General features: G+C 47.9%; 1 protein-coding gene across 1 annotated transcript; it reads left to right on the top strand.

The window, feature by feature from the left end:
• Positions 1 to 7,172: 7,172 nt before the first annotated feature.
• LOC115398601 (synphilin-1-like) lies at positions 7,173 to 17,544 on the top strand. The gene is made up of 12 exons (XM_030105448.1): positions 7,173 to 7,285; positions 10,063 to 10,150; positions 10,275 to 10,347; positions 10,622 to 11,181; positions 11,265 to 11,433; positions 11,504 to 11,754; positions 11,835 to 12,014; positions 13,260 to 13,373; positions 13,539 to 13,664; positions 13,831 to 14,000; positions 14,109 to 14,198; positions 14,377 to 17,544. The coding sequence occupies exons 2-12, from the start codon at positions 10,094 to 10,096 to the stop codon at positions 15,332 to 15,334; spliced, it is 2,748 nt and encodes a 915-aa protein (XP_029961308.1). The 5' UTR covers positions 7,173 to 7,285; positions 10,063 to 10,093; the 3' UTR covers positions 15,335 to 17,544.
• The last annotated feature ends 1,406 nt before the right edge of the window (positions 17,545 to 18,950 follow it).

Raw genomic sequence — 18,950 nt, 5'->3', positions numbered from 1 at the left:
CTTCCCCTGCACCTCACACACACACACACACACACACACACAAACACACACACACACACACCGCATTTCCCATATATGAAAATGAGCTATGTCTTTACGGGTAAATTTAGATTTGTAGTTTTCTTCCAGTAAATACCAACATCTGATGGTAACAGCACAGATGCCCCTGAAATGTTAATGAGAAAGCGACGACCAGTTGTATTCTATATATACTCTTGCAGCTTTTGTGAGCTTCCCTGCCTCGTTTTATTTCCTTCCTGCCAAGGTGTCTGTCTCCTCTGTGCTCTGCCCCTGTGAGGACTGCTTGGAATCGGCCTGAAACCAGCTCTCATGCCAGACTCAGGTCTCGGAACAGCCTCACATGGCCTGTTTCCTGTTTCATCTGGAGGAGAAGCTGGTTGAACAATGTCCTCTGATTCCCTGACAGTCATGACAAGCCTTGTCAAGCTGCTTCTGACTTCTTCCACCAGGCTTAAATTTGGTCATTCCAGTTCACTTCCGGCCAAACAGTCCAATGAGACCGAAGCACCCTGGAAGTCCCAGCACCTGTTTCACACTCATACTTACAAACTGTCTGTTTTTTTTTCTATTTAGCTAATTGGTATTCATGTTCATTGTCAGAGGTCACATGAGCCTTGGAAGTATAAGGAACTTGAAACACCTTGTCTTACCTTTTGGTTGAGGAGAGTTCCATATGAGATGAGATTGTTTCTGGTTAAAGTTCATAAAGTCAGTAAGGGATCTTTGCTCAGACGCTGTGTGACCTTTGACAGCAGAGATCGACCTGCACATGCTGGGTTTTATTCTCCAAGCCATGTTTTCTTCAAGCTTCTTCAGTTCTTCAGAAGTCCACGGTGTCTATACTGTATCATCCATGGCAGTGATTGGCCATCTCGCTGACGTTGTCCTAGCACCACCTAGGCTAATGGAGAGACAGTTCTTCACCACGTGTGCTAGCTGACTCCTGGAGAAAAGTCCAAGGCAGCCCAGAGGGGCGAATATAGAGCTGATCAAGAAAAAGAGGATGCAGGTGCTTTGTTTTTCCTTGATATTCTGGATTGATACCAAATGGAAATGTTGTTTTCTGGACATCCTGTCAAACCTCCCAGCAAGCAATGTACAGCTACAGTCTTGGACTTTTACCCAAAGTGAATCCATGTGACCTCTTAGTCCTGGGTTATATTTATAATAACTGAAAGTGTCGCTTTGTTTCATTTCTTCTCAGTTGGATGATGAAATGTGTTTTCCAGCACAGAATCAAAAGGAGATATAAGGATTTAGAAGAAAAGAAACAGACTGACCTTCCTCAGGACAGACTCTGCAAATAAATCAGCAAGTGTGTTTTTAAAGTACCTTGTGAGACCAGTATTAGTTTGAAGGCCTGCAGAACTCTTTTATCACCATCAGGCTAGTTTACATTGCAACTATTCCTCCTTCACCACAGGATTCATCCATGTTTTCACCAGTATGTGTGATGCTTTGCTTGGAGCCAGAGATACAGGAAACACAGAATACAGTGCTTAAAAAAAAAGAACAATTAATCCCTAAAATTGACTGAAATACATAAAACAATATAATAATATTACACTGATCCAACAGGACAGAAGTAAACCAATTAAATAATAAATAATGACTGAAACTACAGAAAAATATGAAAACAAAGTCAAATGTGATAAAAATATGATTCAGGGCTGTTATCGCATCATGAAACAACGCTTTCTAAAATATTTGAACACGGTACCGTGTGTGTGAAACAGGTATGTGTTCATCCTGCACTGATTCATCCACATTCATTCTCTTCAGAGTAACTTTCACTACTTATAAAAGCAGAACCGAGTACTTTGTAATATCAGTTAAAAAAACAAAAAAACATTTTGGAAAGAGGAAGCAGGGATTTCGTCTGGTCAGCTCCAGGCTTCTGAGTTGAAAACGAAAGGAATGCAGCAAGGAGGTAGTGCCTGTGGCATCCCTCTGAACGTCTGGATATCATGAGGAGTCCCCCAGGGCTCAGTGTTGGGACCCTAAATGCATATACTGTACATCAGCGACTTACGGCAGGGGTGTCAAACTGAATCCCAAAAGGGCCGGCACCCTGCATGTTTTTGCTCTCTCCCTGCTGCAGTGCACCTCAATCATGTTGATGGCGACCTCAGACTTGTAGAAAAGCCCAGTCATTGCAATCAGCTGTGTTACAACTCGGAGAGACCCAAAACACGCAGGGTCATCGGTCCCCGAGGACTGGAGCTTGACACATGTGACTTACAGCCATAGCTCCGAGCAGCTGCTTCAACAATGGAGGTGGAGAACATGGTCCACCGGGACTCAATGTCCCCAGCCTCCCTCGGGACATGAGAGAAGCTCTCCTGGAGGTGGGAGTTGAAAACCATGCTGACAGAGAGTTCTGCCAGACGCTCCCAGCAAACCCTCACAACACGTTTGGGTCTGCCAAGTCTGTCTGGTTTCCTCCTTCGCCAGCGAATCGGTCCACAGCTCTGCTCCTCCCTTCACCCAAGTGTCCAAGACACGAGTTCAGAGGTCAGATGACACAACAACCTAGGGTGTCCTGGTGCCAAGCGCACTTATGGACACCCCTGTGCTCAAACATGGTGTTCGTTATGAACAAACTGTGACTGGAACAGAAGTCCAATAACAGAACACCACTCGGGTTCAGATCAGGGAGGCCGTGCATCCTGATCTCCCCCCCCTCCAGGTCTCACTGTCTCTGCCCATGTGGGCGTTGAAGTCCCCCAGTAGAGCCATGGAGTCCCCAGTCGGAGCACTGTCCAGCACCCCTCCCAGGGACTCCAAGAAGGCCGGGTACTCTGCACTGCTGTTTGGCCTGTAGGCTCAGACAACAGTGAGGCACCTGTCCCCGACCTGAAGGCACAGGGTCTTGACCCTCTGGTTCATCAGGGTGAACTCAACACATGGCGGTTGAGCTGTGGGGCTATAAGCAAACCCACACCAGCCCGCTGCCTCTCACCACGGGCAACGCCAGAGAGGTGGAGAGTCCAGCCCTTCTGGAGGGGTTGGGTTCCAGAGCCCAGGCTGTGTGTGGAGGTGAGCCCGACGATGTCTAGCCGGTACCTCTCAACCTCCCTCACAAGCTCAGTGCCCTCAGACACCATCTGCTTATGCCACGAAGGCCGCCGTAATGAACCATGGGAGTTTGTGATCTTAGACTCAGGATTGAAACATTGTTATTGTGGATTACCAGAATGTTCAAATGTTACTGGTGTTGTGAGTGGTTGTGTTTTATAGTGTTCTAGATGTTTAGTTACCATAATACAGTTTAGCTGACTTTAGTGTTGTACGTACTGGCAGTCACAAGTGTTGTGTGTTTGATGTGCTTCTGCCACTCTGACTGAAACTTCAATCTTTACCAATTTAGAAATGTTGTGGTTGATCACATTGCCCATGTAAGTTTTGATATCTCATAGGGCTGAAGCATAATGAAACTGACCCAGGGACCAACCAACTTCTCTCTTCTTCAGCCTGACCCAATTCTGTGAAGTACACCTGAATAATTAAAAAGGACATCACGTGACTGGTCTAAAGAAATGTGAAAAATGTGTGTGAAAAGACTAAAGTAAGAGAGAAAAGAAAAAACAGTTTCACAAACAAGATTAACGATGTGTGAAAAGAGGAACGCGGTGCAAACATCGGAGCAAGATAAATGCCCCATCGTCAAATGAGTTACAGAGAGAAAAACTAAGAAAGCATCTGAAGCAGTGAAAGGATGCACAGCAGGTCAGTATAAACCTGCAGGGGGCGCTCTCAGCATAATGTCTGATGGAGAGACAGGATGCAGAGACAGAACAGCTGGCTGATCCACTTGTAGGTAAGATAAGATGATCAGAGGTTGGAATCAAACAGTAGTGTTGATTTTGTCGTCCTGTTTTGATTTTAGTTTTAGTCTAGTCTTTGTGTCAAACTCTCATTTTAGTTTTTATTAGTTTTATTCACGTTCAAACTCTGTTTTGTCAAGTTTTAGTCGACTACAAAGTCTGAGCATTTTCATCTTATTTTAGACAGAATAACCCAGGACGATTTTAGTCTAGTTTTAGTTGATGAAAACTGATTTTTTTTTGGTCCATTTTTAGTCAATAAAAAATTGTATTTCACTCTTTTTTAGTAATGTAATTCTATTTAACCCAGTCCATATAGTATAATTTTCTAGTATAGTGTAGATAAAACCACATTTTTCTTTTATTGAAACCCATTTTACAAATCAAGCCTGTTTATCTTATTATTATATTATTGCTACCTTCGAAACTTAAAAGAATACACCATTTCCAGAAATGGAAGGTGTTCTGGTCAACATATTATTTACCAACCACACCTGTAGCCACACATCGATCAACAGTTGGTATGTCCCTTGGAGGTAAGGACAATGTGGACTGCTGCTGTCCTAGCAGGGCTGGGATGCCTTTTTGCCTCTGCATGATGCTGAGGAGATTATCTTGACCATTGCTTGCTTGCCTTGAATTTGCATATTGGTTAGTTTCCTGCATGAAATGAGTGGCAGCCTCTTGAGTGTAATACGTCTGCTGGCATTCTTGAGACAGATTGGCCTCATAAACTGTAGATCCAAATAATTGCACTGTTTCCCTTGTCGCTGCCTCCACTGGCGGTGTGAGTTTGCTGCCACCTACTGGTGGATAATGAAACTGATGAAGAGATTCCCTGGGCTGAGCTCCCGTTGAGCTTTACCGTCTACTGCTGCTGGGTGATGAACCTGAGCAGCTGAGTCCTGTAGTTTCATCTCCATTGTCATTGCAGCTTTGCTGCCTCCCTTTTTGTGAATAATCAAACTGATGCTTTAAACTTAGTGGCACGAATTCCTTTGCATAGGGTCAGAATGAAGGTTTCCCTTTTGTTCTTTCAAAATAAGAATTAACTTTCTAAATAAGACACATGTTTTTGTTTGAAAGCATCTGTTCAATATTCTTTGTTAGGTTGGAAAGTCTCTTTATCATTTCTATGACTGGACCACTAGGGGGACCATGATGGGTGGAAATGAGCTGCAGGTGTGCGGAAGAGGGACAGCAAAAAGTTTTTTGACCGTGTTCGGGTGTGTACGTGTTGGTGTGAAAAGAAACTGTATCAGTGAGCTTATTGGCTCCAGCTGTGGTAACCGGACTCTGTAAACAGTGGGTTTATATTCACCGGAGAAGTAAATGGATCGCCGCACCCAAAGACTCCATGTTTGGAGTATTGGTTAATTGGTTCGCCATGAACACGCATCCAAAATAGTTCTCCTTTCTCCCCACTCAGTGGGAAAACCAAAATGTATTCGTCCAGATTGGGAATGGGCTGTACGGTTTCTTTATCTTGGCATTTCTTTACTTTGGATTTGACATTATTTTTGCTTTGGTTGACAGATGCATGACTTTCCACTTGACTCATTCTGATGATTAATTGCTGCCAAAAAGTTTATTCAGAATTGTAACAGGATTTACTTGCGCGAAGACCAGTCTCTTCCACAGTCAACAACAATTCTTAAAAAACCCTACGATGACTGCTCTGTTACTTTCACCAGGTTTTCCTTTGTCGGTGGTCAACCTGAACGGAGCAGAGCAGGAGTGGAAAGGAAAATTATATCTTCTCATATTGCACGTCATTCATTCATTGAAGCAGAGTTTTTCAACACGATGTGCAGTAGTGACCATCATTCCACAAAAAAGGCCTCTGATGGAAATTAGTCAGATCCAACATGTGGTGCATCCAAAAAAGAAGTCTGAATGCCATGAATGCCTGGCAGACCAAAGGACCCAACTGCTAAGAGAAGGGAACCACCCATAGTGGAACCACCCAAGATCAAACAGTCCTCATCATGAAGGACCCCCAGAAGGGAACAATATACCAGCCTAGACCCTGAATCAGAAGCTCCTATCAGGCATCATAGCAGTTGAGATGAACAGGCACATGGAACAATGGTTCATGGCACACTGATCATGGCTACATAAGAACAGGCCCAAAACACAAGATCAATAGAGGCCAGGGTGGATCACACTAGACCAGACCCCACGAGCAGACTGAGACGGGAAGCCCCTGAAACAGTACAGCACATCACAGTATGGTGCAAGATGCTGGCAGGAAAGGCAGACATGGAACGCCAGAACCAAGGTGAAGGCATAGTATACAGAAACATCGATGAACTGGAGACCCCCCCGAGTGTAGATGCAGCACACGAATGTGGTGTAGAACAACCAAGCCAAGATCCTGTGGGACTTCACGATTCAGAAATGACAAACTGGCGATAGCCAACCAGCCTGACATAGCAGTGGTGGATAAACTTCAGAAAAGAACAGCAGTGATGGATGTAGCAATCCCCAGTGACAGGAACATCACAAGGAAGGATATATATATATATATATATATATATATATATATGTGTGTGTGTGTGTGTGTGTGTGTGTGTGTGTGTGTGTGTGTGTGTGTGTGTGTGTGAATTCAGCCTTGTGGGAAGTTCTTTTCACATCATGTTCGATTTGTCGCATTCTCTGAAGAAATCTGAAAGAAATGAAGGAGGATCATGTAATAACGGCAGCTCCATCCATCCATCCATCCATCCATCCATCTTCAGGAGTAACGGTCCTTTTATTCTAAGGCTTTCAGACCTGTGGAGCGGCTCCACTTCTTCCGGCTGCGCTCTGCAAAGATCCTCTCTCAGAGAGATGACTCATCAACTCACAGGAACTGTGGAAATAACAGCATAATAACAGAGGAGGATTCACTTATTTATCAGTTATTATTGCATTTTTTTCAGGTAACACATAAAAACTGAATATATGATGTCTTATATGAAAACTTAAGATCAAAGACATCCGATAAAACTAAACAAAAAAAAAAATGCTAATTTTAGTGTAGCTTGTTTGAACAAGTGTACCAAGAAATCATTTTTTCCAGTCCCCTTTTGGTAAGTCAGCAAGTAATTAAGTAAGTAAGTAAGTAAGTAAGTAAGTAAGTAAGTAAGTAAGTAAGTAAGTAAGAAAGTAAGTAAGTTTGATAGTATTATGGGCTGTATATGTGTGTGAAATCCACTGCAATCGATCAATGGTGTAGTTCTCCTCAGAAAGCCGTGGTGCTGTGAAAAGCGGTGGGAGTGAGAGGTCGTCTCGCCGCCTCCTCTCTGCGCTCCATATGTCAGTCTTTGTGCTTTTCTTCGAGGCGACAGCAGCAGAAAAACAGCTGGATCCGAGCAGCGGCGGGCGGCTTCTCCCCGCTTCTCCCCCGCGTGTCCCCGCTCCACGACCGGCCGCGGCTGCCTCGCTTCGACACGGTGAGCACGGGGCTCCTCCCGCCCGGCCGCATGTCTTCTTTTCTTGTGTTTTCTTCTCCCTGTTTGACCCAGTTTTCCCCGCTGCTAGCCCGTTAGCCGCAGCTAGCCTGCTAGCGGAGCTAATCAGAGCTGCTGCTGATCCCAGGATTAAAGGGGGCGACCCGGCAGGGTCTCTGCTTTCACCCGGGAGGATCTAACCCCCCGGGGCCTCTCCTCTCACCCAGGGATCTGTGCTCTCACCCTGCAGGATCAGATCTGATTCTCATTTTCTCCATTGATTAGTCAGACTGTGGTGTCCCACTGTAAAGTGATTTGTTGTGCTTCTCTGCTTTCTCAGACTCAGAAACTTTCACCTTTAAACCTGATCTTCTTACTGACTCGGACCGGACTGTCCCTCTGTTTTTCCATTTGAGCTCCACTCAGACTGTGGACACCACTACAATGGATTCAGCACACTTCTAGAATTTACTCATACTGCCTGATGTACTCTCGATGTTCTGCACATGCTCAGCAGAGGGGCAGTGAGAACAGGGTTTTCCTAGACTGCCATGACTCCCAGTCCAGATTCCCCTGGACCTGGTACTAGACCTGGTCCAGATTCTCCTGGTCCCGGTGCTGGACCTGGTCCAGATTCTCCTGGACCTGCTGCTGGTAGTTGTAGAGCTGACAGTCACTTGGTGGTCTGTCCAGTGTGTGTGTGTGTGTGGTTTCATTCCAGAAAACACACAACAGTACCAACTCCTGGCCCGGCACTCTAACTGAACAATATTCTACGCCTCTGTCGTGTGAACGTGAAACTTTCCTTGAACAGAAACGCAAAAACCATGGCTTTTCACATGAAACGTTGCTGCCTCAGAGAATAGTCGATAGCAGAGAATTTATGAACAAAAGAGCTGTTTTTCCTACAATTGAACATTTTCCACAGACTAACAGTGGTTTGGAGCTGCTAAACATGCAAATTCTCTCTAATGAAGCGAAAAAGACATTACTAGAATTAAGTTTTTGAGATTTACCCCAAATAATTTAATGTATAAAAGGTTATTTGTGAATGTTTTATTGAAATGGATTAAGTGCTATAGTTTTATGAGCAGGAGTTTGAACTTTAACGATCATCTCCACACATTGGGGCACTGCGTTCTGCAGAGAGCAGCTCAAACCGGCCGGCTTTATGAAGGAAACATCTGTCTGCACCCGTGTGAGTGTCGTGTTAAAAAGCGTTGTGGCTCGGAGTAGAGATGTTAGTGGTGGTGACTCATTTCTCCGTCTGAAAATGAGCATTTTAATTAAGATGTTTACTAGCTCAAGCAAAGAAAAACACTCCAGAAACAGTTGATTTCAAGTATTTTAACCATTTTATATCCTATGTGTTCAGATCCATGGGCCTTTAATCTTAATCTTCCGCCGCTCTGAGAGTTTGAAAGCTGAATTTGGAGACTGTTCCAAGGCCGTCTGCAGGCCGGTCAGCGGGCCGTCAGAAGGCCGTCTGCAGGCCGGTCAGCGGGCCGTCAGAAGGCCGTCTGCAGGCCGTCCACAGTCTGCTCGGTTCTGCTGGAGAATGTTGTCGAACTCCGTGACCCCACACTGAGTTTTCAGTTTTTTCAGGTCCCGGTTCTCATGGCTGCTATTTTTACACCAGTTCAACAAACAAAAAGTGGAACCAGATCGGCGGAGTCCGTGGATACTCTGTGTTTCAGCTCTGATAGTTTATATATAAGCCAAACTGAAGAAAGAGGAATCAGACCAGGGAAAAACATTTCTTTTTTGAGTATTTTGGAAGGTTTTGGATTTGTCAGCTCTTTGAATAAACACCGCCGCGTCCGTCGTCCTCCTCACTTCAACTCCCTGTTTTTTTTTTTGTTTTGTTTTGTTTTGTTTTTTGATCTGTGCTCCAGGCTCAAACGGTTGTTATCAAGGACCCGGGTGTTTCTCTAAGCTGCAATCAGAGGGTTTTTATTTTGGCCGGGTAGGTTCTGCGGTAACTCCCACGCAGTCTGAAAAAAGCTCCGCTCGACATGGAGACTCTGCAGTTTCATTCAAATGTTGGTTTGGACATTTTAGTACGTCAAGAAGTATTTTAAGTTATTTTTAGTGTGTGGAAATCTCTGGAGTGTTTTTCTTTTTTGGTGTGTATATTTTTACTTTTCTTGCTTCAGTCTTTTAGCAAAGGAAATGCATCGAAACAACTTTTTTTTTTTTTTCCATCAGAGCAAAGCTCATTAGCTTCTGAATTTGGACTCACAATGCAGCTTGTTTCCAGAGAGCAGGACTAAAGTTACCAAACGCTCCCCCTGCACATCTGGATCTTATTGTAGGTGCAGCACCTGATGACGTGAAACTCGTGGCTGGTATGTTATTGCTCCTTCTTGTGATCTCTCCGGGGCCAATTCCCATCTCTGATTAATCTGCCTGTTGTTTTCCAGTAAGCAGTGAAAGCGAAACATTGTGAAAACCCCACAGACCGTGTTGTACTTGCGTCGGTTCTCAGTATATAAGAGATCACAGATGCTCTCCGACCACACGTCACGGTTTAACATCCGTGTGCCGCAGTGTTTTGAGGCGGTCTGTGTTCTCCTTGGTTTGGAGTAGAACTTTACATGCAGGGTGCTCGTATATGAAATGTATTAATTCCTTCCATGCTCATCTGTTCTGGACACCAAAGAAAACGGTTAAAGGAGACTTTAGTGCACTGTCTGTACAGTCGATGCTCGTTTGAGCCCGGGTGTCCACAGCAGCCTCTCCGCTACGCTGTGCGCTCACGGCGCTCTTGTTCTCTGCAGCTGCTGGGGAGGCCGACGATGCGGTGTGGAGATGGAGGCTCCTGAATACCTGGACCTGGACGAGATCGACTTCTCTGATGATTCAGTGGTCAGTATGAAGGAAAAGCCCTCGTTCAGCGGGACTCCAGACTGGGTCAAAGACCAGAGCTGAACCCAGCCCTCACCCCTACAGAGCTCTTAGCTGCAACGTGTCTCCCTCTCTCTGTCCTCAGTACTGCGTCTCGTCCCTGAAGAGCATACCGGAGCTGTCCAGGAGGAGCGATGGCCCAGCAGAGGACAGACCAGGTAACCACACACATTACTGTAGGTCAGAGGTCATGGAGCCTTCTGTGTTCTAAACCCTGACTGAAGGCTTGAATCATTTGTTCCAGACACAGAGTAATTCAGTATGAAGATGAGCTGATGATCGTCGTTTGTCTTTGCGAACTTGCAGTAGTTAGAAATTAGCGGAATGTTTTTTATCCGTATGATGAATGACGGCGGCCTCTTGGGTGCCGTAGGCCGCACTTTGGGAACCATTGAGTTGTGTTAGACTACTCACGACGGCGTCTTCCTGCAGCTCCGGCCATCAACTGGAACCGCGGCGTGTCCTGTCACGGCGGCGGGGGGATGAAGCCCACGGGGCTCGCCGAGGTCCACAGCAAGTTCCGGCCAGTGAAGCGGGTGTCCCCTCTGAAGCACCAGCCGGAGACCACCGACTCGGACCCCGACGGCAAGGTCCAGGGCCAGGGGCCGCTTCAAGGCGAGCCGGCCGAGGGCGGCGCCAAGGACGACCCCGGCTTGGACAAGCTCGCCTCCGCGCTCGGCGCCTCCGAGGGGCCGGAGGGGAAGGCGAAGAGCCTGGGGGGAGGGGGAGGGGGTGGGGCCAACAACCCTCAGGCTCTGTTCGGGGAGCTGGAGCACTATGACCTGGACATGGACGAGATCCTGGATGTGCCGTACATCAAGTCCAGCCAGCAGATGTCCACGCTGCCCCGCGTGCCTCACGACAAGCGCTCAGCGTCCGGGAGCAACCTGGGGGGAGGGACCCTGGAGAGGAACCGAGGAGGAACTCTGAAGACCTCCTCTTTGGCCCACAACGAGCCCCTGAGCCTGGGCAGCGGCAGCTCGCAGACGCAGGTAAGTCCTCTGACTGTTGGGGGTCTGTAGTGGATCCCCATACCGAACCCTAACCTGACCTTTGACACACCTGTCTCCCGCAGTACTGCGTTCTCTCTCCGGTGAAGTGGTCTGACCTGAGGAAGTCCAAGTCGATGGATCCAGACCTCCACCACCTGCACCGTTCCCCCGGCGGGGGAGGCTACCAGTCGGAGCTGCTGTCCTCCGGCCTCCTCAGCTGCTCCTCCTCGCTGTCCTCCTTCACAGACGCAGGTATCCCCTCGCCGGCCCGGGACTCGTCTTCCCCGACAAACAACCGGATAAACCGAGTCTTGATTTCCAGACAAGCTGCTGTCTGCACGCGTCTTCCCGGAGTCCCAGAGCCAGAGGGGCGGCGTGGAGCCCCCGGGGGGCGCTGGGCTCATGTTCCCCCTGCCGGGGAGGCAGGATGCCTCCAAACCCTGGGCCCCGGGGCAGGGAGGAGGCGGAGGAGGGCCCCGGGGCTTTGGGGGAGCAGGAGGGGAGGTGGACGAGGAGACCAAGAAGAACCAGAACATCATCAACATCGTCCGAGAGGGACAGATCTCACTGCTGGTGAGCTTCACGCCTCCACCTCATTTCTCCTCTTCTTCCTCACGGTGCTTAATCTCCCCCTTCTCCTCCTCCCCCTGCAGCCCCACCTGGCGGCTGATAACCTGGAGCTGATTCGAGACGAGGACGGGAACAACCTGCTCCACATCTCGGCCTGTCAGGGTCACGCTGACTGCCTGCAGCACCTCACCTCCCTGATGGGGGAGGACGGCCTCAACGAGCGCAACAGCCAGCAGCTCACCCCCGCCGGCCTGGGGGTCAAGGTCAGTGTGTCTGCGCTCTACCGCACCCCTTCAAGCAGCAGTGTTCCAACACGTGGCCTGCGGGGCGACTCACAGCTCACTGCAGGTCACACAGCAAACCCTGAGGCCTGAAGTTCTGCAGGTTTCTTCCTGTTACAGGAAGTCTCTCCTTTCCTCCCTCTCGTCCACTTGCTGATTTTCCCAGTTAAAAGTCTTCCAATGACTGCGTTGTGTTTTCTGTGATCATATGAATGAATAAAGCTCACAGGAAGTCAGTTTGGGAGGTTGGTCAATTCATCAGTGACGAAGACTTCAGTCTCTGCAAAACCAGAAACCAGTTTGGAAAAGTGCGACTGTATTTCTGGGTTTTATGACATGAAACTCCTCCCTCACGTCCCTGGGTCTGACGGCTTGTGAGCAGCCGCTCGGTGAGGAGGAGCTGGACGTGTCCGAGAAAAGCATTAAGGTCAAGTTTCAGCACATCAGTGTCTTTCTTTGCTTTTGTGCAAAAAGGAACAAATACATAATGAAATTGTGGATCATTTAAAGAGGGGAAAAAAGTTACTAAAAAAAAAAAAAAGACTAAAAGTGTGTGTGTGTGTGTGTGTGTGTGTTGGGGGGTGAACTACTAACGGCTACAAAGAAAAGAAAAAGACTCAAATTCAATAAAACAAACAGATGAAACAGGAAAAAGGCTCTACAGAAAAGTGTCCTGAAAAAGTGAAGAAACAGAGAAATGATGGAGGTTCATCAGGAGTAAGGAACTGTCTCTGATCTGTTGACTCACTCTTCTGTCTCCGATTCATCAACAACAGGTTGCTGTTGATGAATCGGAGACTGCTTTTATCAAACTGGGTCAGTCCACGTCTTCTTTGTCAAGCAGTGAGGTTTACCAGGGGCCGGATTTGGTCCACAGGCCATATGTTTGACACCTCTGCTGCAGACGATGCTTTTCTGTGATAAAATCCATGTAAATGTCAACATCAGCTATTGTTGCCGCAGCAGGATGTCGGGGAAAAAGTCCTGAGCAGGGGAAGGTGTAAACGGGGAGCAGACTGTGTTGTGTCGAGCCTGTAGTGGAAACGGGGCTTTTGATTGGCTGCCAGACAGGAAGTGTGTTATCTCCAGACAAGCAGCTCCACTCTGTGCTGGATCCTGATTGGCTCGTATCAACCACACGCTCGTTTATTCTCTGAGACCAACAAAATGGCATTACTGAGTGTGTGTGTGTGTGTGTGTGTGTGTGTGTGTGTGTGTGTGTTGCAGAACGGTCATCTGGAGTGTGTGAGGTGGATGGTGAGTGAGACGGAGGCCATAGCAGAGCTGAGCTGCACCAGAGAACATCCCAGTTTGATTCACTATGCTGCCCGTTACGGACAGGTAACACACACCGTCTCACACACACACACACACACACACACACACACACACACACACACACACACACACACACCAACACATTGCTACATAAATCTACACACAGCTCGGAAAGGAAACTTCTTTCTGGGGTCTTTCTTGACCCTGTGACGTTGCTGGTCTGTGCAGGAGAAGGTGCTGCTGTGGCTGCTTCAGTTCATGCAGGAACAGGCCATCTCTCTGGACGAGCTGGACCAGAACGGGAACTCCGCGGTGCACGTCGCGGCGCAGTACGGACACCTCACCTGCATACAGGTGAGCCGCTTCAACACCAAGGAACCTTCCTCACAGCAAGTCGTAGCTGCTCGTCTAAATCATGCAGGACGGCCGAAACAGGAAGTGATGTGATTATCACAGTGTCACAGGAGGAGCCGTGATAATGCTGCGGTGTGTGTGTGTGTGTGTGTGTGTGTGTGTGCAGACTCTGGTGGAGTACGGCTCCAACGTGACGGTGCAGAACCAGCAGGGGGAGCGACCCTCCCAGAGTGCCGAGCGGCAGGGCCACACCACCTGCGCCCGCTACCTGGTGGTGGTGGAGACCTGCATGTCGCTGGCGTCGCAGGTCGTCAAGCTCACCAAGCAGCTCAACGAGTGAGTTGATGTTTGTGCAACAGAACGACAGCGGGCCGTCCCACTGCCGCCTTTTTCAAGGAAGGGAGAGGTTGTTCAGCTGATCTGCCGTGTTCGTGTGTCCTGCAGACAGGCGGCAGACCGGGTGGTGTTACAGAAACAGCTGCAGAGACTGATGGAGCCCAGCAAGGTGGAGGGGACCCCGTCTCGATCCTCCAGGTAGCCTCCACACACTCACCAGCTCTCGAAGTGAAAACCTCCAAAGAAATCTAATCCTGACATTTAATCACCCGCTGAATGTTAAGTAGGGCAGCATCCATCGGGTGTCGGGTGTCGGAGGCTGCTGTGAGAGCAGAGCCGGCGGTCGTGCTCACGTTGATGTGATCTGTGCTTCCAGCTCCCATCAGCCGCCGGTGGAGGCGTGGCCGGAGATGATGCTGACGGCCGAGGGGACGCCCGGAGACGGCCAGTGGTCGGTCCGTCAGGGAGGCGTGGCTTCTGACTCGGTGCTGCGGCAGCTCCTGGGGAAGGACGCGTCGGAGCCCCTCTGTGCCCGGGATCGAGCCCCCCCGGCGGGCCCCGGGGCCCCTGGGGGCCGCAGGCCGGCGCTGGCGGAGCGCAGAGAGCTCAAGCTCGCCAGACTCAAGCAGATCATGCAGCGCTCCCTGAGCGAGTCCGACTCGGACGGGTACCCGGCGGAGGAAGGGAAAACCCCCGGCGGCGCGGCGCGGCCCGAGAGGCCATGCCACCTGCCGATCGCAGAGGAGGAGCCGGCGTCCAACCACCTGCAGCTGATGATGAGGAAGCACCTGCCTTCCTCCGCCGCCGCCTCGTCGGCCGAGAAGAAGCTGGCGTTCTGTCTCACCGGGTCCAAGTCCGTGGACAGCATCGGTTACAACCCGTCGCCCACCTCCTGCGACCCCGAGGCCGCCGGGAACAAGACGCCAGACGCTCCCGGAGATTTCCACGACGGTCAGAAGGCCGCAACCAGCCCTAAGAGCGCCCTGAAGTCCCCCTCGTCACGCAGGAAGACCTCCCAGAACCTCAAGCTGAGAGTGACCTTCGACGAGCAGGTCCACAAGAGCTCTGGCCAGGAAGCCGAGCCGGCCAGGGTGGCCCACGGGAAGGACAGGACTTCCACCGGCGCCTCTGAGAGCAAGAGGCCGTTTGGCACCTTCCGCTCCATCATGGAGACGCTGAGCGGAAACACAAACCACAACAACAGCAACAGCGGCGGAACGCCGTCGGGCTCCGGAGTCAAACCCGCCTGTCAGAACTCTCCCGGCAAGAAGTCCGACAGCAAGAGCAGCCCGGGAGGCGGAGCCAAGGGCAAGACCAGAACCAGCAACGTCTGACCGCCAACTCACCGCCCAGAGAAGACCGCATCAGGAGATCCAGGTTCCATGGCGCCGGCCTCAGGAACACACAGCACCTTCAGCCCTTTGTCAGTAAATCACAGCCAGATCCAGCTGGTTTTGGTTATAATGGTCCACTCCATATCTGATGATGTCCATCCAAACAGCCCTGCTTGACCTCGTGTTGGACATGAGCACTGAGTGCTGTATGCAACATGGAAAATCCAGATTTGGCTTTGAAGAAAATCCAGATTTGTTTAGAAAATCAACAAAACGGTGGTTTGGGGGGGGGTTTCCCATCCTTTCCTCACTCGCTCTGGGATTTTTAAATCTGAAGGCTCCAGTCGCACAAACCAGTAAAATTGAGATCATTATGAAACGCAGATTTAAAACCAGATGAGCGTCACTTCGGGAGCCTTGTTTAACTTGACCTGGTCATATTGTTGTGTCAGGACTCCGCTGGGTGCAGCACGGTCATAAAGAAGAGAAACATCTCAGCTCGTATTCTCCGAGGCCCCGTTCACACGGCCACAGTTTCAAGTGAAAATGCTAAACCCTCTTTGTGTATTTTCAGCGTCTGTTTACATGACGATGTTCTCAGTGTTTCTGTCATTTCCCTGGAAATGAACATCCTTGTTACAAAGTTTCTGTGTGAGACAGCAGAGTTTTTTTGAAACTACAAACTACAAAGCAAAAACGATGCGTTTTCACTTGAAGCGTTGCATAAACGGCCTTCAGTGACAAATCATCAGATGTGGGCTTGACTGCTCCTGCTCTCTGGAGGTTTTTATTCAAGGTTTCCTCAGCGAAGCGTCTTTCAGCCTCTTAGCATCCGTAGCTTCTTGAATCCTCTGTCATCTTCAAACCACCGTATGTTACGGGGAGGGGGGAGGTTGGACTCTTCTCAAGGTCTACCTTAAAGTATTCCACACTGTAGCTGCGGTGCTGCTAGCAGTTTCCAGTCAAATCTGTCCAGTCAGGACATCCAAAGCTGGAGGTGCTGATGAAGATCTCTCTGTTATGAGCAGTTAGTTTTTTTTTTTCTTTATGGGGCAGAAAACACACTTATCACACCATCTGGTGGTTCAGTTTGGTATTACAGGATAGCCTCAGATTATTTCTCACAATTCACTGACAATAAAAATCAAGGAAGCATTCGACACTAACTTTATTTACATCAGCTTTACTTTTCAGACATGTCTGAATGTTTGTTGCAATGAAAATTAGAGTTTTATTTTAAAAAGATCTTCGATCTTTCCATTGATCAAACAGGAAGCCAGGAGTTGTAATTCTGGCCAATCACTGTAAAGAAAAACGAGCTGAACTGTTTTTCCCCACTGTCTTTCTTTCCGTCGTCACGTTGAGGTTTGTCTTTGGTTCTTGGCCTCACGCTGACGGAGAGAAAGAAGTCTGAAATGTATTTGAAAGTTTTCTTTCTCACCGCCGAGGTGAAGCTGCACGACGAGACCGAGCTGTGGAACCTCGCTTCTCAGATCGACCTTTAAACATGTTTTAGGTTGTTTTTTTTTTTTTTTTTCACTACATGAACTGTTTTCAACCAAGGAATTTTTCCACATGAACATTCTGATGGACGTCTGAAATATTTAATTTTCTGCACACGTTAAAATGTGTTTATAATCATGCACACGGTTAGGTGCATAGCACATAGTTTAAAACACCACTGTATATATATATATATTTTGTAGTATTTAATGTTTCGTTTCTACAGTATTATTCACACTTTTTTAACCTTTGCAGTTATTATCTATGCAGTATTTTTGGCATGAAGTAGACGATAGTTGTGTGGTGTGTTTATGGAAGGCTGGAAGAGAATCACTCCAGATTTTTCTACAGGTTTTGAAAGTCTGTTACATTTAACAGTGTTCAATGGGAGAGTGAGGCTCTTCAGTCTCTTCACCCACTTTCTTATTGTTTTCTGGTCATTTCTTTCATAAATGAAGTGATTAGCTGCTGTTGATTGGAAGGTTTTTTTTGTTGTTTTCTGTCAACCATAAAAGATTTGTTGTCCAGGACTCTTTTGGGGGGGGGGATTCATCTGATCGGAGGTCGTCAAAGTCAGATTTGCACATTCAAATGAAGTGTTAAAATTCAGAGCAGTGCTTTGAAATCGAGAGTTGGATTGCAGAGGAGGGTGAAAATATTCAGAAACCACTTTGAGCTATTTTTCCATGAGCGTTGGAATGTTGAATTTAAATGTCCTGAAAGCAAATAAAAATGCAGAAATCTCCCAACAAGTGAAGGAGGAAGTGTTCCTGATATGTCTCCTGATGTTTCACACAGCTAACTCAACATTCACTCAGCATTTCAAATGAAAACTCAGATTTTTTTGCATTTTTACTCAGTTCGGAAAACGGTGTCCTTTTCCATGGAAACAGCAACACGGTGCGGTTGATTTAGGCCAAGGGACCAAGGGAACCCGCACACCAAAGTGTGGACCCCCCAGGCCAGCCGGGACCAGAGGACCCGGGCGCAGTAACCCCAACATTGGACCGGGACCAACTCCTGGTGTGAAGGACCCCCCCTGAGGAAACACTGAGATTAAACAGCTAAAACGTGATAAAATATGATACGAAATTAAAATAAAGTAGTGAGATAGGATTACAAAGTAAAAAAGTAAAACAAGTTAAAAGTACATAATAAAATAGAATAAAATTACATAAGTAAAGATGGAATAAGAGGACTATAAAAGGTCAGTTAAAAGCCTGATAAAAAAGGTGTGTTTTCAACCTCCTTTTAAAAATAACAGTCTCTGCGGTCCTGAGGTTCTCTGGCAGGCTGTTCCACAGGCGGGGGCCGTAGTGGCTAAAAGCCGCCTCGCCATGAGTCTTGGTTCTAGTTTTAGGAACACACAATAAGCCGTTGCCAGAGGACCTCAGGGCCCGCGAGGGTCGATAGGGTAAAAACAAATCAGTTAAATAAGAAGGCGCAAGGCCGTTAAGACATTTAAAAACTAATAAGAGAACTTTAAAATCGATCCTGAAACGGACAGGGAGCCAATGCAGCGACTGTAAAACCGGTGTAATGTGGGGCCGCCCCCTGGTCCTCGTCAGCGCGCGAGCGGCTGAGTTTTGTAATAGTTGTAAGTTTGAAATGTTCTTTTGGGGAAGACCAGAGAGCAAGGCATTACAATAATCTAATCTACAAGAGATAAAAGCATGCATTAGCACCTCTGTACTGGCCTGAGAGAGAAACGGGCGGACTCTGGCTATTTTCTTCAGGTGATAAATCCAACATTTTTTGGACCCAACAGTTTTCAGAAACCAGACTCCACAGTAATTTGTTTTTCCGATACCCGTTCACCCCAACCAGGAGAGAGAAAACAAATTGCCCCTGCAGGAGTGATGAGAATTAAGTATATTAAGTATATTATTGTGTTGTTGTGTCTATAATTTGAACTTGTCTGGGGCCTGGCTGTCAAATTATTGGGTCTGGCTACGAAAATGTCTGTACAATCGATGATACATCGACACCTTTTAAAATTACACTTGAAGATTTTGGGCATATTTTTAAGTATGGCTCCCTTGCTTGGCCACATAATGAGCGGCTTGAGATCATGGCCATGACAGGTAACCAGCTCCTACAAATATTTGATATG

This window comes from Salarias fasciatus, chromosome 12 (assembly GCF_902148845.1).
Source record: "Salarias fasciatus chromosome 12, fSalaFa1.1, whole genome shotgun sequence".
In the NCBI taxonomy this organism is placed as follows: Eukaryota; Metazoa; Chordata; class Actinopteri; order Blenniiformes; family Blenniidae; genus Salarias; species Salarias fasciatus.
The sequence above is the reverse complement of the archived record's forward strand: the minus strand, read 5'-3'. Positions and strand labels throughout refer to the sequence as shown.